The sequence below is a fragment of the Panicum virgatum genome, chromosome 7N (genome assembly GCF_016808335.1).
Source record: "Panicum virgatum strain AP13 chromosome 7N, P.virgatum_v5, whole genome shotgun sequence".
NCBI lineage: Eukaryota > Viridiplantae > Streptophyta > Magnoliopsida > Poales > Poaceae > Panicum > Panicum virgatum.
The window spans coordinates 45,501,394-45,525,284 of NC_053151.1; the positions used below are offsets into that span (position 1 = coordinate 45,501,394).

Here is a 23,891-nt window from a genome sequence, read left to right on the forward strand (position 1 = left end):
TTATGCTTTTTTTCATTAAAAGCTCTTCTGGGCGAGTTCCCTCTCGTGTACGCCTGGTGGACTACCTGGAGTACTTGGAGGTGCAGTATCGTAAAAGATACGACAAATTACACATAGTATACAGTTTCTATTTAGATTTCGCAACTGCATGGAGGGTAGCAGTTGACTCATCGGATTATACTTTACGAACTCCTAGTTTTGAAACTGTGGCCTGACTGCTGAGGGGAAAAATACCCAGCTTTTTTGCAATTTTCGGGCGAAAAAAAGAGAGAGAGGAAAGCAATGTTTCGAAGTATGTTTTTGCTCCCCTTAAATTTCCCAATTTTCTCATATTATTTTGCTTACAAGTGATTGTACTGTATGGTTCGTTACATTAACTTTTTCGTTCCTAGTGTATCTGCTATGTGATGCAAAGTTGATTACCTTTCTTGCATTTGACTTTCATGTACAAAGTGTGATGCTTTTTGTTCAATGCTGAACATGTAGTGGCTACAGGTACTATGGCATGAATATTCGACCTTTGTCGTTCAGACTTCAGACACCTGCCAAGGTTTGCCATCGTCACAGCTCATGTGTTCCTCTTTCCTGCCAATTTACAGGCAAGCAGCTTGGTGAAGTATGTAACCAGCACAGCAACTTTGCAAGGGCAAGCAGAATGTTTGTCGGATACATCAATCAGACATTTTAGTTCAGCGTCATCTGCCCAATCTGACTCAACTGAAGAAAATGGGTACGCCATTCGTTTCTCTTTGCTGGAATCTCTTCACAGTTGTATTCTATTACATGCATAGTGTTGTATGCAGAGTTGGGTTACTATGTAAATTATTGCCTGTTACTGACTAATGCAGAATTGGGTTACTATGTAAATTATTATTGCCTGTTGCTGACTTGCAAAGTCATCTGTCCAGATTTAAGGGGCATGGCATGTTGGCACCCTTTACAGCTGGCTGGCAGAGCAATGACTTGCATCCACTGATTATCGAGAGATCTGAGGTTGTGACTCTGAGCTTTGGCATTATTTTGATTTACATCCCTTGAAATGCAGTATTGAAAGCTTAGAATGCTGAATATTCTATATACAAGCTTTTTCTCACATTGGTGGACTACATTCCTCAGTCTAACATGTTGCTTTTATATACAGGGTTCCTATGTTTATGACATAAATGGAAATAAGTACCTAGATTCTCTTGCAGGACTATGGTGTACAGCTTTAGGTATGGGCACACGATTCGGTGACAATGAGACGCCATTTATTTCTGCACCTTTAGTAATGTCAGATCTGCTTCTATTACGTTCAGGTGGTAGCGAGCCTCGATTAGTCAAAGCAGCAACTGATCAATTAAACAAGTTACCCTTCTATCATTCCTTTTGGAACCGCACAACCAGACCTTCATTGGTACATTTTCTTGGATCATTCATCAAATAGTAGCTTTGTCGTGTTTGAAATCAGTGTGGCTTTGAAAATCACCATCCAACTGATGATTGGAGCTTTGCTACTGCTTTCAGGATCTTGCGCAGGAGATTCTTAGCATGTTCACTGCACGGGAAATGGGAAAAGTGTTCTTCACAAATAGTGGTTCAGAAGCAAATGACTCTCAGGTGTGACTATCAATGGCACCTACCATTTTCTGCAATTTACAGTTCAAACATTTCATGTCATCAATGGTCTTGCCGTTACTGTTCTTCATTTTCACTTCAAATAACTGAAACTGCTTAAATAGTGACTGTTGCATCAGCCTCTCATCATTAAGTAATTAAACTTATTAACTAGAGGGAATTGTGGTATTTACACATTGCAAAAGAAATATGTCTGCCAGCTTTCAAAAGTAAATATGCCTGTGCCCTCCCATTACTAGTAAATGGTTGTTGGTTCATTAATCATGGTTTTTGATATATGGCCATTGTGCCCCAAGTATTCTATGCAATATATCTAGCTCACTGGCAAATGCTTGAGGTTTTTTATTCTAGTATTTAAATGTGTTTTTTTCTTCTCTCTGATGTACACATGATTTTGTTTCTCACATGGGCTGACACTTTTATTTTGCAGGTCAAACTGGTATGGTATTATAACAATGCATTGGGGAGGCCAAACAAGAAGAAATTTATTGCACGGACAAAAGCGTAAGCTTTGTACAATTATCAACTTATGTTCTTGACAAAACATAAATGCCCATTGCAGATTTTTTTTTTTAAGAAAAACAACAAGTTGTTCAGTTCTATGAAAATCTGGAAGCTTTTGGGATTCCATTTTTACTGCTTTTTACACTTGTTGCAGATACCATGGGTCTACATTGATATCAGCGAGCTTAACTGGGTGAGTACTGTCCTACAAAAATAAGCCAGTTTGTCTGCATACATGTTTAAAACATGTCTAAAAGCTCTCATATATGGATCTTTAATAGTTCTCTAAATGCCACTCTATCTTCAGTCTTCCTGCCCTGCACCAGAAGTTTGATCTGCCAGCACCTTTTGTTCTGCACACTGACTGCCCTCACTACTGGCGTTATCATCTACCTGGTAATGTGATTTAAAGTTCTGCTAGATGAATTTCAGAAACAAAGCTGCTGTATGAATTCAGCCCAGCATGTTTTGCTAATAAATTATTTGGTGGGGAACAGGTGAGACAGAAGAAGAATTTGCTACTAGACTTGCCACAAATTTAGAGAATCTTATTCTCAAAGAAGGACCAGAAACAGTAAAGTTCTTATGACCAACCTCGTTTGTATGCTGTTAATAGTTCCAAAGCTTACTACATTCCTTATGTGTTACCTTTGATTTATCAGATTGCTGCTTTCATTGCTGAACCTGTGATGGGTGCTGGTGGTGTCATCCCTCCTCCAAAGACCTATTTTGACAAGGTTATCTACTATGAATCCTGATGTCTCCTATCAGCAAACTGAACTCTCAAAGTATAGTTGCTTTGTTGACCTGTCTCTCTTTGCCTCTTCCCTTTTTCTTCCTTCATTTCATTTCTTTTGAGGGCCCTTCATTTCATCGTAGTGGTTCCTGAAAAATAGTGTTGTTCATGAACTACTAGAGCTGGCGTATTAGCAAAGGACTACGTCAATGACTTCAATTCTTTTTCTGATTGCTTATTGTATGTCATTTTGTTTTCTAACAACAGATTCAAGCAGTGGTCAAGAAGTATGACATTCTTTTCATAGCAGATGAGGTATTTAACACTTTCTATGAAATCAAACAATGTCCCAATGCATGTGTTGACTGTCAATTCATTCTAGGTCATCACTGCATTTGGAAGATTGGGAACCATGTTTGGATCTGATTATTATAACATCAAACCGGATCTTGTTTCACTAGCTAAGGTGAATTGTTCAGCACCACTGTATTCGTGAATAGTGCTTATAATGTAGAATGAGTCATGCCAATTCCATTTTAACAGGCTCTTTCAAATGCCTATGTACCCATCGGAGCAACTCTCGTTAGCCCAGAGATATCAGATGTGATTCATTCCCAGAGCAATAAGCTTGGTAAGTTGATGCTGATTTATGTGAGCTCAATTATAATGTTTCTGCATTGGCATGTGGTGAGTTTTCCTGGAAGGTGACGTGTTTCCTTTTGTCGCAGGTTCATTTGCTCATGGCTTTACATACTCGGGCCATCCAGTTGCCTGTGCTGTGGCCATAGAAGCTCTGAAAATTTATCGGTATGCTTGACCTTTTTGTAACATGATACAGTGTTCCAACACCTATTTGAGTTATATATCTCTTGTTCCTGATGAACGCATTGCAAAAATGGCATCAGCGAAAGGGATATTCCGGGCCATGTCAGGCAGATTGCTCCAAAGTTTCAGGATGGAATTAGGGCATTTGCAGACAGTCCAATTATCGGGGAGGTGTGTATCTCTATTTCTGAATTGCCAAACCTACCCAGAGGCTAGAGGCTCTTCTTGTTCAAATACATGACTACAGTGCTCCTGCACCGCAGATACGTGGCTTAGGGATGATAATGGGAACTGAATTCACCAATAACAAGTCCCCAACTGATGTATTCCCTGCTGAATGGGGTAAGTAGATGTAGCAGCTACTACTCAGTGAAATTTATTTGAGTTAGCCCTTACTAATCCTGTTCCAAGGTACCTAGAGAAGTCACCATCTTGGAACCAAAGCGTAACCTGAATCTGCCGGGAACTAAAGTGTGTGTATTGTCGGTTGATACTTTTTTCAGGCGTTGGTGCGATCTTTGGGCAGGAGTGCCAGAAGCGCGGCATGCTGGTGAGGGTTGCCGGCGACGCTATCATGATGTCGCCGACACTGATCATGACACCTGGGGAAGTCGACGAGGTAAGATCAGTGGTTCCAGTGTCACCATTGCCCTCTCAAGTCTCGAGTATCCTGGTAACACTGATTGCTTTGCTTTCAGCTGGTGAGCATCTACGGGGAAGCCCTTAAGGCCACGGAGGCGAGGGTGGCGGAGCTGAAATCCAAGAGGAGTTAGCCAAGCACGACGACAACGACGATAAACGTCAGGCAGCGACGAACACAGCGGATGTACAGAAGAATAAGTTTGGGGCTGGGAGATGGCAATAATGCTGCAACGGGCACTGTTCTTTGATGGGTAACAACTGTGCAAGGTAGCAGCTGCTCTATCACTTAGCAACGGTGACCAGTAATATGAAGGACATAGATGTTTTTAAACCTTATTGATGAGAACAAATATCTCAAAAGTGTGCTGCCCTGTTATTCCTGAAGATAATGCATTTCATAATCCTTATTGGTAGAATATTCCGATACATTTTCAAAAAAAACTCCAATACATACCTTGTAATGAAAAAAAGGTGGTTACAAATAAAATTAAAGGGGTGCAGTTTAAACCATGTCTGCAATTTTGTGCTATAATTTTGATATACTAACTCAATTATGCTGAAAAGTGTCGAGAAATCCAGTCATAGGTGTTGGGGAGAAGACTCCGCCAAGCAGCAGAGAGAGTGAGGAAGAAAGACACCGAAGGTACCCAAAACCAGAGTCACTCAAGAGAGAGAATGCTCATCATGAGGGAGAGAGAGTCCCGCTCTGACCCTTTGAGCCTCTTATATATATATATATATATATATATATATATATATATATATATAGGAGGGGAGGGGGCGGAAATTTAACCCCGGCCCCCTGATGGGTATAATATTTACAAATAGATCATTGGACCGTTACATGAGACCTATTAATCTCATGAGTTGGGCTATTCCACCAACAATAGACTCATTGCTCGAATCCTGAACCGGTAAGCCGCTAGCCAGTCAAGTGTTGCTTTCGGCACCCTTTCAAGTGGGCCCATATTTCAGTGGCCCCCACGCACGACGACCTGCCTGTTGTGGGATCCAGTCACCTAGCAGCACGCTCATGACGTCAGCGAATCATCAGGCACGGCACGGGCAGCGAGCAGGGGCCTTGGCGTCTTGGTGCCCTTGCCCCTTGGCGGGGGAACTGTTCCGCGCTGTGCACGGGCGCTCTGTTCCACTGGCGGGCTGGGCCCAGGCGTCATTCATTCGGGCGCGAAGACGTGCTCGCCGGGCCAGGCAAGTACACATGGCGGGGCGCCCTCAACAAAAAAAAGTACACATGGCGGGGTCCGCGTCCCAGCTGGAAAGCCCACTGGGCGGTGGCCGTGGGCCCTGAGAAAGAGGTGTCGTCCACGTCAGCGTTGCGCGAAAGGGCCGATCCGATTTGCTTGACGGTTACTAGGCTCGCCGCCTTTCGGTGCGGCCGGGCCTGCTGCGGTTTTAACTTTTAAGGACCAGCCGGGTACCTGAAACCTGAAGGAACAGGCCAGCCGGTACTCTTCTTCTCACCAGCGAGTCAGCGGCACACTATGCTCGACGGCCCAAATATTCGAGGAATTTCACGTGACATAGTTCAAATCCTGCTCGAAGAGGCTTCTGTGAGGCACCAAAGCTTCCGAAATCCGAGTCCAAATTGTTGGTAGGAGTAGGACTTTTAGAGAGGAGATGATGATGAAAGGAAGAGGAAAAGCGCAGGGGGGCGGTTGAAGAATTTTCAGTCCAAAACCTAGACTAGTGGCTGACGGATTCACAGTTTGAAAAAAGGAAGGAGTTTGACAGTTTGTACACCATAACGGGGGACCGGCATCGAGCTAGTCAGCTACCGGCCGGCTGCTTTTGGATTTTGTCAAGTTCAGCTTACGTGATTTGAATGGTACGACTGAAATTTTGAACGAGTTTTGGGCAATTGGGCGAGACAAAAGAGGCGGTTTCAGAGTTTCAAACCACCCGGACAGAAAAAGGGCCAACCTGGCTGGATGTGTGCTTGACTAGCATTTGACACTTCATTGGGGACAAAGCGTGGTGACTTGGCCAGTGAGAAAGTGTGCTTACGGGCAGTAATCACTAATCAGCGCGCAATGATGCCGCATCGGATGCTTCAGGACATCTGAACTGCTTGTCCACATGGACCGGGTCACCTGCGGCCGCAGCTTTACACACATGCCTTCAGGAATTCGCCAAATCTGCGTGGGATTCAGACCATTTTTTTGACCAGCAAGATCCGGGGTTGCCACAGCACAGTGTCGAATGGGCAGGACAAGTGGTGTTGCAAGAGTTTCAGTATCTAGAGACCCTAAGATTGCAAGAGGACAACAGTAGCAGGGATTCTGTGAGCAGCAAAGCAAGTACTAATGCACATGTGCTACACCGTCTGCCAACTGTAGTACGTAGTTTAATGTCTTGGGACATTCCTTTCACCATTCGAACCCTAGCTTCCCTAAAATTTTAGGATGGTTGAAAAAAATTAAAGCTGTCTATCTGATAAATCCCTACGGTGGTTGAGGTAGAAATATTAATAAAATCCAGCTTCCCAAAATGTGGGACCAAATACCAAAAAATTGAGACTGAATATTAATTTTTATAAATACTTTCCATAGATCAACGGCTAGAAAAAAGTTCAACGTAAAAGTACCCGAAAGTACCCATTGATACTTTACAATCATTGTAAAGAGCTCAAAAAATTACTGAATTTGCTTTATCTGCTAAAAAGAATTACAAATTGTGAAAAAAAAGGATGCTGTGAGATATGGAAGTATGGTGTGAGCTAGAAACAAAGGTCTGAAGAAACTGCCCAAGCAATACAAGAAGAATCTATAATAAAGAAGCCTTTCAGACAACGCAAAAATAAAACTAAACTAAGCTTCTCCATTTGCTCGCTGATGTTTTTAAAACTAACTAGCTCTCTCCATTTGCTCGCTGATGTTCTTGAGCTGAGCAGCTAGAGTCAAGTACTTGCAGGCAGTGACAGGGTGGGGGTGTGGCTGTGGCCGGCGGATTATCCCCCGCCGCCCACTGCGCCGTGGGCCCGACGAGACGCAAAAAGCCAACGGCATCATGGAGCTTGTGGCTGAGCTTAAACTGGTCTGTACCGGCCACGCAGACCACTATTTCCTCTCCTGCCAACCTTGCAAAAGCTCTCTTTAAAACTTTGCGGTGGCCAGCCGTGCCTGCCATCCTAGCCGGATAATATATATAGAAAAATAACTTGTATTTGATAAAGTTTTTTGCGGTGGATTTTTTATATTATATTGCTTGATGTAGGACTCGAAGGTTATCCGCAAATAGCCTGACGAGATGTGATTATTGGCTAGTGTTAACTTTTTATTGTCTGTTGAAGTGGTCCTGTCTTGGCAGACCAAGTCAGAAAATCTAACATTACTACTCTTCTTATCTTAGATTAAAAAAAAATCATTTTTTTACTCTTTTTGTATAAACACGTCAGCATGGAGGTAAAGCCTTTGATAGCATGAGACAAATTCTTATGCGAATTCGCCTATACCAGAAGGCCCATGCGTATCATTTTAGCCACATATCGATTCATCCAATGATTTCTGAATAATTGGTTATGGTCACTGAAATTTTGGGGTTAGAGATAGATAGGAGCATTGATGATAATGCTGATGGAGGCAGTGAGGGCACACCTGAAATGATTGAGTTTCCTTGTTTGCGGATGAACAGAGTGGTAGGCTTGCAAGGTAATCCAAACTCTTAGCTAAAGACGTGCACGATGGAAGCAACTTTTGGGCGTGCATTATCGACGCATCATTTTCTCGCAAGCAAAGCGTGATCAACCTCGAAATATAATTAACACAATTAATATCGAATGAGAATGCGTCCTCCAAAAGGGAAAGGTGTTCATTAAGTGGGATGCGCGAAAACGACTTGGTGTGGGATGGGAACAAATTTTCTTTGTCATTTTGAGTGCCCGAGTATTTTTTGTTGGAATAAGGTCCATTTTACCCCCCTACCCCGAACTTGTCAACGAATCCGGAATACCCCCCTCAACTACGAAACCAGGAATGAAAGGTCCATCAACTATTCAAACCGGACAAATTACCCCTCTGGCTGGTTTTGTTGGTGGTTTTCGCTGACGTGGCAGGTGGGCCCCACCTGTCATCCTCTCATCCCCTGCCTCCATCCCTGCAGCGCCGCCGCACTTCTCCCCTGCCTGCTCGCCCTCCGTTGGACAGCAGGGCGGCGCCGCCACGCCGGCGGCCGCTGGCCAAGCCAGCGTGGCTGCGGCCTGCCAGGGCGCCGCGCCCGACCGCCGTTCCTCCCATCTCCTCCATTCCCGCCGCCACCACCTCCATTGCCGCCGCCGGCCGCCGTCGATTCATCCTCTCCGGTGAGCCCCTCGCCGATTCCTCACGCGGGGAGCTCCTTTTCCCTCTCCCCTACCGGTTCCTGCGCTCAATCGCCGCTTTCCCATCCTGCAGGACCCTTCCCGGCGGAGCTCGCCGTCCGCCGCTGCGTCTCCTCGTCGCGCCGCCCCTCCGCCACCGTTCCTCGCCGTCCTCTGCTGGGGTGAGCCTTGTCACACCTTGGACCACGCCGTGTGCGAGCTCTCCTGGCCCCGCCCGCTCTACTCCCCCCCGTGCGCGGCGGAGCGGCTCAGCGAGGCGTGGCGGGGCGGAGTAGAGCAAGGCGCGCCACCAGGCAGCAGCGGAGCGCAGCACGACGCGGTGGAGCGGAGCGGCTCAACGGCGCACGGGCAGGCAGCGGCGGGGCGGAGGGAGAGAGGGAGGCACGAGCGGGCGGCGGTGGCGCACCGTGGCGGAGGGAGGGAGGGAGGCGATGGCGGAGGAAGGGCGGCGGCGCTGCAGGGATGGAGGCAGGGGAGGAGAGGTGGAGAGAGAGGAGAGGATGACAGGTGGGGCCCACCTGCCACGTCAGTGAAAACCACCAACAAAACCAGACGGGGGTAATTTGTCCGGTTTGAGCAGTTAAGGGACCTTCCATTCCTGGTTCGTAGCTGAGGGGGGTAATCCGGATCCGTTGACAAGTTCGGGGGTAAAATGGACTTATTCCTTTTTTTGTTTACATCATTTCAAATTTGGTGGACCCATTTTTGTGAAAAAGAAAATTGCTGGACCCACAAGGCCACAACTTTTTGTGAAAAAGAAAATTGCTGGACCCACAAGGCCACAACCAGCCACGGCGCCAGGGAAACTGACGCGGCTGTTTAGCCGGTTCCTAGAATGAGGCAGCACCATAACTTTTTTTTATGCGGCAGCTAGTGCATTTTCTAGCAACAGTTGTGGCGCTCTGGCTGTGGCCGGCAAGGCAACCAAGCAGGTCCAAAAGGGGAGAAAGAAATCCATCCCAATCCAGCCAATCGATCACCACTCCCATTCTACATATGCGTTGGATGAAATTCTTGCAATGCTAAATCTTTTTTTTTTAAAGCTTGCAATGCCAAATCTGTGTTGAATGAATCCACGTCACCTCAAATATTGCCCCCAGAATATTACTACTACTACCAAAATAAAATTCATCAACCACGTAAAATAGTTTCGATATACTACGTCAGGCCGTCAGGGGGTTGTCGCTGCAAAAGTCCTCGGGGATTACTGCCGCCGCCCCGCCCCCAACATCCGCAGCCTGTCGCGCCCAGGAGTAAATCGGTATTTGACCACGCCGCCGGACGTTCCTCACCCGCTTACATGCGGCCCCCCAACTACAAGAACCCCACCTGCAGCGGCTGTTGACTGTTGAGGGCGGTGAGCGCACGGGCGCGGTGAGCCCAGCAGCCGCGCTGGCCTGCAGGCGGGCCCCACCTGCCGGACGCGGCCAGCTCAGCGGCACGTATCCAGCCGCATACACCGCGCACCACCTGCATATAAACCCTCCCACGAAGAAAAAACCCCCACACAAAAATAAAAAGATTCCTCCCTCTCGATTTCTAGGGGTGGGGTTGGTTCTGGTTTTCGATCGGCTGCTTGCTTGCAGCCGACGAGGGGAGGGGAAGCAAAGCGGAGAAGCAACGAGAATCGCACCCCGCCGGGACCTCTTCCAACCCAAGGTGACGACCTTCCGGTTCTTCTGATTAGAAAGTCTGTTTACCTGTTTCAGAAAGGTTCGATATTTTCGATCCTTTTCCGTTCATTTCTTTTTTAGCCCGGTTCGTCCCTGTTTGCGATTGTCCACCAACGGGCCCGGTGATTTAGTTCGGAAGTGCTGGCGATGCTTGCGGTTGCTGCCATTTTGATCTGATTTGGTCTGGTTTTGGAGCCGCCATGGCAGCTTGTGGGTGTTCTTTGCCTTCTCCGGTTCGTGCTTCCGGAGCAGGAAAGCTGCTGCTACGGTTGCTCTTCTTCTCTTCGCTTGCCTCTTGCTCCCCTGCTTGTTCCCTTTTCTGCTGTTCCGATCGGCGATCTTCCGTCCGGCGGGGGTGGCGGCGGCGACCGCGGGCGGCGGATTTCTTTGTGCGGACCCGGTGGTGGTCTGCTCGCTCGGATCGCATCGCTCCTTTTGACTTTGCAGGCGCTACAGATGGCATGTCTCCGATCGGGGTAGGCCGCCAGCGATCGTGGGGAGGTTGGTGAGCGCGGGCTGTCATCTTTGTCTTTTGGCTTTGTTTTTTTTCCTGGCGGGTTGCTGAGTTGTGTGTTGCTTTCGGTCCTTGCGTTTAGCAGCTACAATCTTGTTCTTCAAGAGTTGGTGAGCTCAGATCAGTTCCAACTTTCGATATTTCCTTTTGCGCATCTTGTGTTATTCGATGCCATATGCATGCGATCTTTTCCACTTGTTCCGTGGGCTCCTTTGCATGATTGCGATTCAATTGATATCGGATCGACTTCCGTGCAGTTGGTAAGGTTTTGGTGGACGAAGGAGTCCGCTAATTCTTTCTTGGTACCAGAATGTTCTTACTTTACTGTAGACATTGGATTCTAGCGCTACCTTTCCCCCTGTATTCTTCATCATCCAGTCTGTAAAAGAAGCCCATTTTTTAATGCCGTTGAACTTTCGAGTGTCTGCTTTCAGTTTAGCCTTGCTTGTTTTATCTATGATTCGATTCAGGGATTGATGATGCTAGTGATTCTTTCTGTGATCTGCAGGGACGGGCAGCTAAAGTAGTGCAATATGGAAGCCGAACAGGGGCCAGATGTTAGTGCTCCCGAGACGACTGATCTTAAGGTGCCTGATAAGACGCCGGTAAGGAAACATATCCCTGGTGACCGTTGGTCAGATCATTCTGTCCGCTATTAATGCCCATTGAGCAACAAAAGTATTGTTGTTGGTTTGCTATGATGTTTTATTGATGTTCGTAAGTCCGTTGTAATAGTGTGTTTACCACATCTAATTGATGAGTAAAATTTAGGGAAAAGTCCAATTTTCACCCTCGAACTATCACAAAAGTCTGATTTTCAACCTTTAACTACGAAACCGGACAACATAGGCCATCCAACTGTCAAAACCAGGTAAATTTGGCCCTTGGAGTGGTTTTGAAGGTGGTTTTGCATTTTCTAAAAAAAATCAAATAAATCTAATTAGATTTAAAAAATCAAAACTAATTCACTTTAAATCAGAAAAATATGAAACTAGTACCAAATTTTTTCTAAAAATGTAACCTATCTATTGTTGCTCCATTTGAATCTTAGTTATTAAAAATAATAGGCATAACTACAAGTAGCCAAATATTATGAACATAAAAAAATTAGATTTGAATAGCTCACAAGTCATGTGACAATAGATTTGATACCCATTTCATAATTTTTTAACTTAAAATGAATTACTTATAAATTTTTTAGTGTAAAATTGAATATTTTTAATTCTCACAAAATAGAAAACCACCTTCAAAACCACTCCAGGGGCCAAATTTGCCTGGTTTTGATAGTTGGATGGCCTATGTTGTCCGGTTTCGTAGTTGAAGGTTGAAAATCAGACTTTTGCGATAGTTGGAGGGTGTAAACCGGACTTTTCCCTAAAATTTAGTTTCCAATAGTGTCGACACATTTCCTTGGGGCGCCAAAAAAAGTTCTCGCTGAGCTCATTTCTTTCCATATGGGGTGTTTGTCATGTTAGGTTTCTTGCTCTGATCTTCACCTATCTGGTATCCTTGTTACATTTGATTCTGTACATACATAATCCAAAATCTGACTGCACTGTGTATTGAACATTGCATTGCAGTTTTCATGATTGGTTTGGTGAGGTTATATTAGAAAAATCAAATGCATTTTCAGTTTCAGGCTGTAAATAGTTGCACCCGTTGCTTAATAAGGTTATAGAAACACGGGAGAGGGGGGGGGGGTGTTATTACCAAATACACCACCAAGCAAAGCTAAAACTCTGGGTTGAGAATAGTGGAACTTGGCCCACTGTTACTATTGAAATTTTCTCGAAAGTTAGTGTCCAATTTCTGGTATTCTTTTTTCTTTGAAAACTGAAGCTCCAAACAGATCACTGAATTTTGACAATGCCACATTCACAGGCACAAGTTGATGAAAAAGAAAATCTACTGAATGGTAATGCCAATCTGCAAGTGAAGGAAGCACACAATGATGAAGATGATGGAACGGGATCTGATGGGTTTGAGCTGATAGATGTGAAGGAAAATTTTGGTTCAACAAAAACGGAGGAAGAAACGGCAGCTCCAAGTACAAAGGTTGATACATCTCCTGTTAAAAAGGAAAGTGATACACAAGAAGAAAAAATGACAACCCATGAAGAACAATCAGTTGCAGCAAACACGAGACATCTAGACTCCTCCATGTTGAACCAACAAACAGAACAATTGGGCGAGCTGACAAGGCGTATTGAAGAGCTTGAATCTGAAAAAGACAAACTAGTTAAGGACTTGACAGAAGCAGAAAATAAGCAGAGCCTGCACGACAGTTCTCTACAAGAAGCTCAAAGCTCTCTGGCTATGAAAGATAAGGAGCTGGCTGAAGCAACAAACTCCCTGAAGGAGCTGGATTCTGAGCTCCAAAGCTCGAAAAAGAGGATTCAAGAAATTGAAGCTGAATTAGATTCATCAGCAGATAAGCTCCGCAAACTTGAAGAGCTGAAGGATGAAAGAAGCTTGCATGCTGCACAGGAAGCAAAGAGGGCCTCAGAACTTGATAAGATTCTGGAACAGGCACAATCGAATATGAAGGAAATGGAAAAACAAATTAGCAGTCTTCAGGAGGAGGTAAAGGGACATCAAGATAAGGCCACAGACCATCAGCAAATAGAAGAATCACTGAGAAGCACAATCTCAGAACTCAAGGTGATACAAGAGGCACTAGAGCTGTCAAAGTCACAAGTGGCTGATTTGGAACAGAAACTTGCCTCTCAGGATGCTGACATCAGTAAACTAACTGAAGAGTTAAATCTCCGTTGTTCTTCTGAAGAGTCTCTTAAAGAGAAGACTATCAAATTAGAGAATGAACTTACTACAGCTCATGAAGAGCTACAAGCAAAGCTTTTGAGTTTGCAGGAATTGGAGACAAAACTTGATGAGCAGGCAAAAGACAAACAGACAAGTGAAGCTGCACTAGAGAAGCAAAATGAGCAGATAGTCATCTTGCAGACTCAGCTCGACAAATTGAAGGATGAAAACAATACTATCCAAGGGTCTCTTGTTGATCTTAACTCAAAACTTTCTGAAAAAGACTCAACGCTGCATCAGGCTGAAGATAAGCTCGCTGAAGCACAGTTGGCCCTCTCAGAAACACTGTCACAAAAAGAAGAATTGGAGCTGAATCTGAACTCTCTCAGTGAGCAGCATGGTGAGTCCAAAGTGTTTGCAGAAAATGCAAACCAGAAGATTCTTGAGCTTGAAGCTCAAATCCAGGCAACGCATGCAGCTGAAGAGGCACTCAAGTCACAGCTAAAAGAAGCTGATGCAAGTGCGGAAGCTGCTAAGAAGAAAGCTTCAGACCTTGAGAAACAACTCAGTGAGATTGAAAATAAATTAGTTGCATCAAGTGAAGAAATAGAGTTGATGAAAGAGCGTATTCAAAAAGAAGTGGCTGTATCAGCAGAAAAAGGAATGCAGCTTGAAGAAGCAGTGGCCAGTGTAGAGGGATACAAAGAAAAAATCAATGAGTTAGAATCGTCCCTTGATTCCTCATTATCTAAAAATCAGCTACTTGAACAGCAAGTCAAGGAGCTGACCGATAAATGCTCAGAGCATCAAGAACAAGCTCATTCAGTTCGGCAAAGGAGCCTTGATCTGGAAGATTTGCTTCACACATCAAAGACTGATGCTGAAGGTGCATACTCCAGGACCCAGGAGTTGGAGCAGGAGCTGAACAGCACATATGAAAAGCTCAAGGGGGTTGATATAGAACTCGAGCAATACAGAAGCAAGGCTTCACAACTTTCCGATGATCTGGAAGCTTATCAGACAAAAGCAGCTAGTCTTGAAGCTGTGGTGGAAGAAGCTAGCAAGAAAGAGAAGGAGCTTATGGAGTCACTGAGCCAAATAACTGAAGAAAAGAAGAAAATTGAAGAACTAATAGCAGAGTATGAAGCTAAACTTCAAGCAGATTTGAAGGAAAAGCAATCATTTGAAGAGAGTTTGCAGAGCCAAGAATCAAAGGTGCTGGATCTACAACAAGAGCTGGTGAAGTTGAGAGAAGAAAAAGAACACCATGAAAACACCATTGCTTATCTGAACCTGCAGCTCTCCACTAAGAATGACATGTACAGTCAACTGGAGTCCCAGCTAAACGAGGCCAGTGATGATCATAGCAAAACAAGATCACTTCTCTCGGAAGCACAATTACACAAAGAAGAACTTGAGCTAAATCTAAAATCTCTTAATGACCTGCACTCTGCATCGAAAACAGCTGCCGAATCCGCAATGCAAAGGGTTTCAGAGCTTGAAACTCAAATTCAGGAATTAACTGCTTCGGAACAGAACCTGAAGCTGCAGCTTAGTGAGTTAGAGTCAAAGTTAGCATCTGCTGAGAAGACGGGCATAGATCTTGAGCAAGACCTTAAAGCTGCTACAATAGAATGCAGTCATTGTCATGTGAAGATTGATGAGCTTTCTGGGGAGCTTGAAGCATACAAGGAGAAATCAACTAACCTCGAGACTTCATTAGCACAAGCAAAGCAAACAGAGGCTGAGTTGTCAGAGAGGTTGGCTCAAGTTAATGAAGAAAAGGAGAAGTTTGAAGAACTAGCAAAGAAAGCAACCATAAAGCATTTGGAAGCCGAGAAGCAGGCCCAAACTTTACAGGGTGAATTAGAATCTGCCCGTGGTAAAATGGAAGAGGTGGAAAATGAACTGCGGTCTATGGGTATTAGAGAAAGCTCAGTGCTTGAGAAGCTTAAATCTGCAGAAGAGCAGCTGGAGCACAAAGGGAGGGCACTGGAACATGCCACTTCAAAGAAAATAGACTTGGAAACTCTGTATCAGTCTTTACTTGAAGATGCAGAGATGAAGCTCCAACAATCAGCAGACAACTTAGCTCAGAAGGACACAGAGTGCCAACAACTGTCTGAAAAGCTAAAGTTGGCTGAGGAACAAGCAGCATCTTATCAATCAAGAGCAACTGCAGCCACTGAAGAGGTGGAATCTATGAAGGTGGAGCTCGAAGCCTTTGAATCGGAGATTTCAACCCATGAGGCCACCATTGAGGAACTCAAGACCAAGGTCTCTGATGCTGAGTCAAAGGCGGAGCAGGCGTTAGCTGAGCTTACAATGCTTAGTGGAACAAATCAGGCCCTGAAAGAGGAACTTGATGCTAAGCTGTCAATGCTTCATGAAGTTCAAGAACAGCTTAATTCTACTCGGGCTGAAAAGGAAGAAGTTGCTGCTAAGCTAGCTGAGCATGAAAAGACAGTAGAACATTTGACTGAGGTGCACAGTAGAGGTATAGAGCTCCAATCTGCAGCTGAATCGAGGAATGCAGAAATCGAAGCTCAATTGCGTGAAGCTCTCGAGGCAGCAGAGATGAAAGAGACTGAGGTGAAAAACTTGAACGAAAAACTGGTTGCCCTCGAGTCTGAGATCGAAAGTTTGACACATGTAAATGAAGCCTTAAAACAGGAGATCAATGCTAAGCTGGGGATGGTTGATGAGCTGCAGGAGAAGTGTAGTTCTATAAATTCTGAGAAAGCAGAAATTGCAGAGAAGTTGGCAGTTCATGAGAGAAAAATAGAACATTTGACAGAAGAGCATTCAAGAGTCTTGGAGCTCCGATCTGTAGCTGAATCAAAGAATGCAGAAATTGAGAGCCAACTGCGTGAAGTTCTTGAAAAGGTAGCACAAAAGGAAGATGAAGTTACAGACTTGACGGAGAAGCTGGCTTTACTCGAAACTGAGAATGAAAAGCTGGCTATTACGAACAAGACATTAAAAGAGGAAGTGGATGCCAGGATAGCCATGTTCGATGAGCTACAGGAACGATTTAACTCTACTCATGCTGAGAAGGAAGAAGCTGCAGATAAGCTAACTGTTCATGAGAGGACAATCTCACACCTGACAGAGGTGCACACACGGAGCTTGGAGCTCCATTCTGCAGCTGAATCAAAGAATGAAGAAACTGAAGCTCAGCTCCGTGAAGCTCTTGAGACGATAACAGAGAAAGAAGGTGAAGTTAAAGAATTGAGTAAGAAGCTGGATGCCCTTGAAATTGAGTTGGGATACTATGAAGAGCAGGCAACTGAAGCTGCTGCCGCTGAAGAAAATCACAAAGTCAAATTTGATGAAGCTTCACAGAAGATAAAGATCCTGGAGGAACAGCTTGAGGAGACACAAAGCAAGGTTGAGCATTTCCTTACAGAGAAGGAAAGCTTGGCTCAAGCAAATAGTAGTTTGAATGTGGAGTTGGAAGTGCATCAGAACAAGTTGAATGAATTACAACTTGCACTTGCTGCTGCAGTAGCAGAAAAGGAGGGGGCATCTGAAGAGATTCATTCACTTCGTAAAACGCTAGATGGAATGATTGAGCGCAAAGCAGAATTAGAAATCCAGGTAATTGAATGCTTAATTGTTATTTCTGCTTAATTTTGTAGCTTCAATATATGTTCCTGTACCATTACATAGCATTAGAAAATAGATTATTTTTCCATTAGCTAAAGTAGGACAATTTTCAGGTATCTTCTACCATGGAAGAGCATGATGAACTGAAGAGCAAATACCAAAGTACACTCGAAGAGAAGCAGATATTAAATGACAAATATGAAACTACAAAGAAAGAGCTCGAGGAAGCAATAGCCAAGTTGGAGGACAAAATGAATGTGGACAAGTCAGAAAAAGAGTTGCACATATCAAAACTGGAGCGACAGATTACATTATCTGAGATAAAGTACATGGAGGAGGTATGTGTCACTGTTCATCTCTCTCGACTATTTGGGGTTTTGACCTGGAAATGCTGTCTCATATGTATAATGTATACAACATTTTCAGATAAAGACCATGCAGGTGGAAACAACTGAAAAGGATGAAGCACTAACAGCCAAGATGCAGGAACATGCAAACTTACAGCATGAGAAAGATGAGTTGGAACAACAGTTGCTGGAAATAAGAAAGGAACTGGATGGTGCCTACCGTACCATAGCAAATCAGGTAAACTGGTGTTACTAAAAACAAATTCCAAAATGATGCTCTTATTTTCAAGCCTTATTGCTAAGTAACTTAGGGGTTGCCAAATATATTGCTTCCTACTTGTTTACAGACATAACTTATGTGCCTTGGGTTTGCTTCTTTATCTTTCAGCTGAGAAACCGTAAACCTGTCTTCTTCTTTTTTGAAAAGCTAAACCGTAAACCTGTCTCACTTAAATCTAAAATTGGAACAAAGGGGTACCCTCCTCTTTGTACCGCGGTGTGCTCAACTGTCCTGATATGACCGAAGTTGTCGACTCAAGGGGCCAATAATATTTAAACGCTGACATATCTCTTTTCCAAAATTGTCCGAGCCAATCTTGACATGAAAAATCTTTGTTTTTGCAGGAAGAACAAGCTTCGGTGAGAGAGATAAAGTGGGATGCATATAGGAAATATTCAGAGGATCAACTGGAAGCTGAGCAGCAGCGTGCTGCGGAGCTTGAACTGCAAGTATCAGCTCTTAAACAACAGCTCCAAGAAGCTGAGATCCATAACAACCAAAAGGTGGGTTTCTCTGAGTTTTCATTTTATGCTATGTGCTAATTCACCTGTTGGCTCCGATAGAGGGCATTATGGCGCTTCAGCTTTTTAAGCCTCCTGTACCTGAGTCTTAAGTCTGTTATGGCTATAGATTCTGACAAAAAATAGACATGTTTTTTGTGGCAACTAAATCACAATACTAAAATCTAGTGCACTCTATTACATGATGTTTTACTTGGATACTCTAGTATTTATGATATTGGTGGACTTTTTATAAGTGGATAATTTTTCTTTTGACAGGAAGAACAAGTTTCTTTAAGGGCGGTTCAATTGGAAGCAGATAAAAGTCATTCACTGGACGAGCTGGAAGCTCAGCGTCAGTATGCCAACGACTTGGAGAACCAGATCGAAGCTCTTACACAGAAACTACAATCAGTTGATGCACACTACAAGCAGAAGGTAAACATTATCCTTGCAGCATTATTTAATTGTAAAGGGACCATCATCATACGTAAGGTCAGCAAATATTATAATAGCATGATGGAGCTTACTTTTGCGGCACCCATACTTCTAGGTTCTGGCTAATACAGGACGTTCCTTTTTCTGTTGGAATTTACTAACCTGCTAAGATAGCATGATGCATTAGCTAGGTCACAACTTTTTGCTCTTTCATTGAATCGTCTGAGCTTTCCAGGTCACAGAAGAGAGGGATAAACTTGCTGAGGTCACCACAGAGTTCAACAAATTGACACAAAAAGCAAGCAAGAGTGTTGAATTGGAGAAGAAGGTGCAGGACCTTGAACAGAAGCTGAAGGTAGCTTACTCTAAATCTGAGGAACAGGTAAGCAGAGACATGCTGATGAAATATATTGGTTACCTTATCTCTGATCATTTATTATTAGCAACTAATCACTTGATCTGTTTGCAGGCAAAGGATGCTGTCCAGTTGAGATCCCGGGAATTCACCATGGATTCATCAACAATTTCAAGCAAACAACACGACAGATCTTCAGCTGCTGACACGACCTCGCCAAACCCAAGCCAGAAAGAAGTGCAAGAACCTTCTGGGATCATGGCCTTCAAGTTCATCCTGGGAGTTGCACTGCTGTCGGTACTCATCGGCGTGTTTCTTGGAAAGCGGTACTAGTGCTCCGTTTGTGAAAAGTCTGTTGATGGCCATGGGAAAATCCACTGTCAATATTGCTTTCAGTGAAACTCAGGTTATTAATGTGTAGCTGAAAGGGCTTAGTCAGCAGAAGTTTGAAAGAATTGGTGGCCTTGATGGGGATGGATCGACGACTTTTAGGGAGAAGTCGGAGATCTTGAAAGTCTTTCTATTTTCTCCTGTTGAGTTTTGCTTTAATTTTCATTTTCTGGTAACGGGGGTTGGAATTTGATTTTTGTTCATTCCAACCCTTTGCATGCAAAAGGCCAACTGCGTGCAACTGGTTTGCCGTCAGCAAGTTTTCATGTACATTTCTTCTCTGTAAAGATCAGAAGTCCAGGGATTCAAACCTTGAAGCCTTTGCTACTGTGCTCATATACATGGAGAGTTCAAGTTCTGTTGTCATGTACAAATTCAACCACTCCGATGCTTTTTGATGTACGAATGTCCAATTGAATTGCTTGAGCGAGAAATGTAACATTTATAACGTCATCATAATGTTTCTTGAAATTACATGAAGTTGCTGACGATTCAAGTTCTTGGAATGAATCAACTATGCATTCAAAATTCAAATATGCAATGGTTGGAGTATACTTCAGAGAATGCCGGCATAGTCAGCCGGCCCGTAGGGTTGCAGCCACTCGGCAAGGATGCCCTTCTTCCTCCGAGGATTGTAGCCCATGTCCCGGCAGAGCTCGTCGTTGTACCAGGTATTGGCGGCGCTGATGCACGGGCCCTCGCCGTCGACGAAGGCGTGCCTCTTGACGTACTCGCCCCACTCCGCCACGCTCCTCTCCATCCGCGCGACGCCGGGCAGCCGGAAGGCGCCGTCGAGGAGGTGCGCCACCCACTTGGCCATCATCTCGCAGGCGAACATGGTCGACGAGTTGTTCGAGTAGCCGATGACCGCCATCTGCGGGATCCGCGGGTGCACGCACTGCCTGCACGGATCGGAGAATCTGTCGGCGGCGGACTCGAGGATCATCGACGGCGAGAGTAAATGAGCGACGTGTCCTGACCTGTAGAGAGGAGCCGGGTTGTCCGGACCGCCCGCCACCATCTCCCTGAACCTCGGCGAGGCGAAGATCCCCCTCAGCTTGTCGGCGCCGCGGAAGCCGGTGGCGAGCACGACGACGTCCGCCTCGACGCGCTCCCCGGCGTCGTCCTCGCCCAGCACCAGCCCGTCCGCGCAGAAGCTCACGGACCTGGCCCTCCTGATCGCGACGCTGCCCTCCGCCACCCTGTCGTAGAACCTGTCCGGCAGGACGCCGAGGCGGCACGCCGAGACGGTCCACGCGAAGCTCCAGTCCGGCACCATCCCGTGCTCCCGCATCGGGATGCGCGCCTTGAAGTAGGCCTCGGTCAGCTTGGAGATCACCCATCTCTGCAAAAGGAATCCGATTAGCGGCGTTCTAGTAGGTGTCGAAGGATCGGGAGCACGAACGCACCAGAGGAGAGAGCATCATGGCGAGGAGGGTCAGCGCGAGCCCCTCGCCGGGCTTGTGAGGCACCATCAGCTCGGCCAGCCGGTTCAGGAAGAGGTGCCCGATGCTGACGCCCCACACGAAGCCGCCGTTCACCATCCACACCGGGCTCCGGCAGACCATGGTGCACGGGAACCTGGCGCCGTTCACGTCGGCGCACTCCGCGACCGTGTCGTAGGCCGACTTGCCGGAGCCCACCACGGCGACGCGCTTGCCTCTGATCAGCTCGGCGGCGGCAGCGGCGGCCATGCGCGAGTAGTCCATGGAGTGGAGCACCTGCCCCCGGAACACCTCGGGGCCTCGGTTCGGCGGGAACGCCGGAGTGTTCGCCACTCCGCTGAACTTGCCGAGGCACAGTATCAGGAAGTCAAACCTGTACATCTGCACCAAAAAAAAATGCAGTGTCGTTGTAATCGATTTTGACTTGAAACTACAATGCTCTGCAAATTAGAGTAGCTGCATTGCCTGATGCTTAGTACTGACCTGCGTAGCCTCCGATCCACGGTGCTGCACGGTGAGCAGCCACTCGCCGGTGCCGTCGCCGAAGGCCTCGCCGTTGCCCGCCCACCGCTCCCACGCGGCGACCTGCTCCTCCGGCGCCCCGGCGTACTCGGCGCGGAGCACCGTGCTGCCGAACCGGACGCACTCCAGGACGCCGAAGCGGCGCGCGTAGGCGTCGAGGTAGGCCACCACCTGGTCGTGGCGCGGGAACAACTCTTCGGCGGTGGACGCACCCGGCGGCCAGGGGAAGTCCGAGAACCGGTAGCTGGGCGCCGGCGTCTGCAGCCGCGTGGAGGCCAGCGTGTGCCTCCACGCGCCGCCGTGGCCCTCGTCGGCCTCGAACACCACCGGCCGGAAGCCCTTGGCGAGCGCGTGCTTGCACGTCGCCAGGCCGCTGATGCCGGCGCCGACGATGGCCACGCGCTTCGTCGTCGGGTCCATTGCTTGACTTGATCCACAGGTGCGCTACAGCTTTCGTTTCTTCTTTTTTTTTTGTCCCCGCAAAGACAAGACGATGGGTGAACGTAGAATATGAAAGTGTCACAAGCCGCATCCCACCTACTGCTCCCTTGGATAATCAAAGATTTGAATATTATGGAATAATAAGTTCTGAGCTAAAAGTTTTATTAACTAACTACTCTCTCCGCTCCACGAAATATTCTCTTTTAACATTTTCCTAAGTGAAACCACTTTCCGTTTGGACTAAGTTTATATATGAAAAAGTACCGTATCCTTATGATAACAAATAATTATCATTATATTGAACATGAAAAATATTTTCACGGCATATCTATCTATGTGGTGTTCTGATACTCTTCTTTAGAAATTGATTGCTCAAACTTGAGATAGTTTGATTTAAGAAAAAAAAAGTAGATTTTATTACGCTTAAAAGAACTAAAAAACACTCTTCCTACTCTACAAGTACCCGAAACCTTGAATCGGGTACTCCCTCATATCTGAAAATAAAGTCATTTTCATTTTGCTTTAAATAAAAAAATTTAAACTTTGTTTTTTCACTCCCATGTAAAATTGCTGAATCCTCATGATTTAATGAGCCTCCAAAAGGCTCCTGCAATATATTGGTGGGGATCCTCTCCCGGTTACCGCTCAAAAAAAAACTTTTATTATAAATAAATTTTTTTAGGCTAAATTTGAAAATATATTTTTTGAACATATAAATTTGAAAATATGAAAATGACGTAGATAATTCATGTTGAAATGTAGCAACCGGCAGTGGTCGCAAGTGCCGAGGCGGCGCGTATGCCGCTATTTGCAGGCATCGTAGGACGTGAGCCAATCAGGGCCTAGATTCGCGTAACAGAGAGAGCGTGCATGTGAAGGAGCATACGCAGGTCCAAAACGTGCAGCTCGATCGCTGACTGAAAGAATGTAAAAAAATCATGCACCTGATGATGGCCCTGTTTGGATACGATTATAAGCCGCTTATGGATGGGAATAAGCCAAAATCCCACTCAAACGCTTCGATTATTTCTGGCTTATTTGAAATGCCGCTTAGCTTACAATCGGCGAAACAACGTGAGCCTCGATTTTCTCGTACGCGTCTCCGACGCCGCTTTTCTCAAAAGCGAGACCCATCCTGCCCTCCCCCGACCTTGTCCTCTCCGCGCGGCGCCCCTGCTCGCCCACCCGCCGACGCCGCTCCGGCGCTCACTGCGCGCTCCGGACCCGCTCGCCTCTTGGGCCGCCGGACGCCGCCCGACACCCGCGCCGCCGTCCGCCTCTGGCAGCTGCCGTTCCACGCCGCCGACACCCGCGCCGCCCTATGACTGCGGCTGCAGACGGCGACACCCGCGCCGCCGCCGCCCTCAACCGCGCCGGTATGCGGCCTTCGGCCGCGCCGCCGTAAATCGCCGGCCGTTGCAGCCGCCTCACGCCGCATTGAGGTTGCGGCCTCTGACGGCGCGGCGGCGCTCGGGCGCATCGACCCGGCAGCAGGGGAGCGGCGCGGCTCGGCCCCAACGGAGGCGCAAACCAAGAATTTTCCTCGCACCTTCCGCAGCCGCAGCCGCCGTGGCGTCCGGAGGATTTTTTTTTTGTTTTTGGTTGGGATGATTGATTCTCCGTGTTCGTGGTGGGTGAGGTTGCTATAGGTTAATTCTTCCCTAGAGAAGGTTGCTACTCAGATTAGCAGCAGTATTGATTTGTGAATTTACAGGAATGGTTTCAGAGAATCCAATAGTTTTCTTGAATTTACTGGAGATGATGTCGATATGAATGCATTTCGTGATGCCATCGCTACCGCTATGACTTCGTGATTTATGTACTCAATGTTTAGAAATTAGTGCTGGTATATCTCTTGGGCTAATTGTGATATTAATCTATTTGACCTACTAGTAATATAATTATGTAGTCAAGATTGTAAAAAATTATAAGAATTATTGAATTCTGCTCGTAT

General features: G+C 46.0%; 3 protein-coding genes across 4 annotated transcripts; 2 read left to right on the forward strand and 1 right to left on the reverse strand.

Moving 5' to 3' along the window:
• The first annotated feature begins 602 nt into the window (after positions 1-602).
• On the forward strand, positions 603-4,834 carry LOC120682502 (gamma-aminobutyrate transaminase 1, mitochondrial). Its single transcript, XM_039964456.1, has 18 exons — positions 603-730; positions 909-993; positions 1,142-1,214; positions 1,299-1,396; positions 1,507-1,599; positions 2,048-2,121; positions 2,276-2,314; positions 2,429-2,517; positions 2,619-2,695; positions 2,784-2,858; positions 3,125-3,172; positions 3,240-3,323; positions 3,401-3,488; positions 3,586-3,664; positions 3,763-3,853; positions 3,946-4,024; positions 4,186-4,301; positions 4,381-4,834. The coding sequence occupies exons 2-18, from the start codon at positions 925-927 to the stop codon at positions 4,453-4,455; spliced, it is 1,347 nt and encodes a 448-aa protein (XP_039820390.1). The 5' UTR covers positions 603-730; positions 909-924; the 3' UTR covers positions 4,456-4,834.
• Positions 4,835-10,162: 5,328 nt separating this feature from the next.
• On the forward strand, positions 10,163-19,903 carry LOC120681590 (myosin-11-like). Of its 2 annotated transcripts, none has more exons than XM_039963132.1 (9): positions 10,163-10,319; positions 11,356-11,452; positions 12,729-17,210; positions 17,333-17,557; positions 17,646-17,804; positions 18,191-18,349; positions 18,626-18,784; positions 19,020-19,166; positions 19,254-19,903. In XM_039963132.1, exons 2-9 carry the CDS (start codon positions 11,381-11,383, stop codon positions 19,470-19,472), a joined length of 5,622 nt encoding a protein of 1,873 aa, XP_039819066.1. In that variant the 5' UTR covers positions 10,163-10,319; positions 11,356-11,380; the 3' UTR covers positions 19,473-19,903. The 2 variants fall into 2 exon arrangements, with proteins under 2 accessions (XP_039819066.1, XP_039819067.1); XM_039963133.1 differs by having other exon boundaries at positions 19,272-19,903.
• LOC120681592 (probable flavin-containing monooxygenase 1) lies at positions 19,827-21,989 on the reverse strand. The gene is made up of 4 exons (XM_039963134.1): positions 21,458-21,989; positions 20,939-21,355; positions 20,510-20,874; positions 19,827-20,431 (listed from the first exon to the last, which is right to left on the reverse strand). Exons 1-4 carry the CDS (start codon positions 21,914-21,916, stop codon positions 20,086-20,088), a joined length of 1,587 nt encoding a protein of 528 aa, XP_039819068.1. The 5' UTR covers positions 21,917-21,989; the 3' UTR covers positions 19,827-20,085.
• Positions 21,990-23,891: the final 1,902 nt, after the last annotated feature.

Coding starts and splice junctions, on each gene's coding strand:
- LOC120681592 (XM_039963134.1), bottom strand. CDS start 21,916: ATGGACCCGACGACGAAGCGCGTGGCCATCGTCGGCGCCGGCATCAGC. Junction 21,356..21,457: donor GTGGATCGGAGGCTACGCAG/GTCAGTACTAAG, acceptor TTTTTGGTGCAG/ATGTACAGGTTTGACTTCCT. Junction 20,875..20,938: donor CCATGATGCTCTCTCCTCTG/GTGCGTTCGTGC, acceptor TTCCTTTTGCAG/AGATGGGTGATCTCCAAGCT.
- LOC120681590 (XM_039963132.1), top strand. CDS start 11,381: ATGGAAGCCGAACAGGGGCCAGATGTTAGTGCTCCCGAGACGACTGAT. Junction 11,453..12,728: donor AGGTGCCTGATAAGACGCCG/GTAAGGAAACAT, acceptor CCACATTCACAG/GCACAAGTTGATGAAAAAGA. Junction 17,211..17,332: donor AAGCAGAATTAGAAATCCAG/GTAATTGAATGC, acceptor GACAATTTTCAG/GTATCTTCTACCATGGAAGA.
- LOC120682502 (XM_039964456.1), top strand. CDS start 925: ATGTTGGCACCCTTTACAGCTGGCTGGCAGAGCAATGACTTGCATCCA. Junction 2,122..2,275: donor TTTATTGCACGGACAAAAGC/GTAAGCTTTGTA, acceptor CACTTGTTGCAG/ATACCATGGGTCTACATTGA. Junction 4,302..4,380: donor CACCTGGGGAAGTCGACGAG/GTAAGATCAGTG, acceptor CTTTGCTTTCAG/CTGGTGAGCATCTACGGGGA.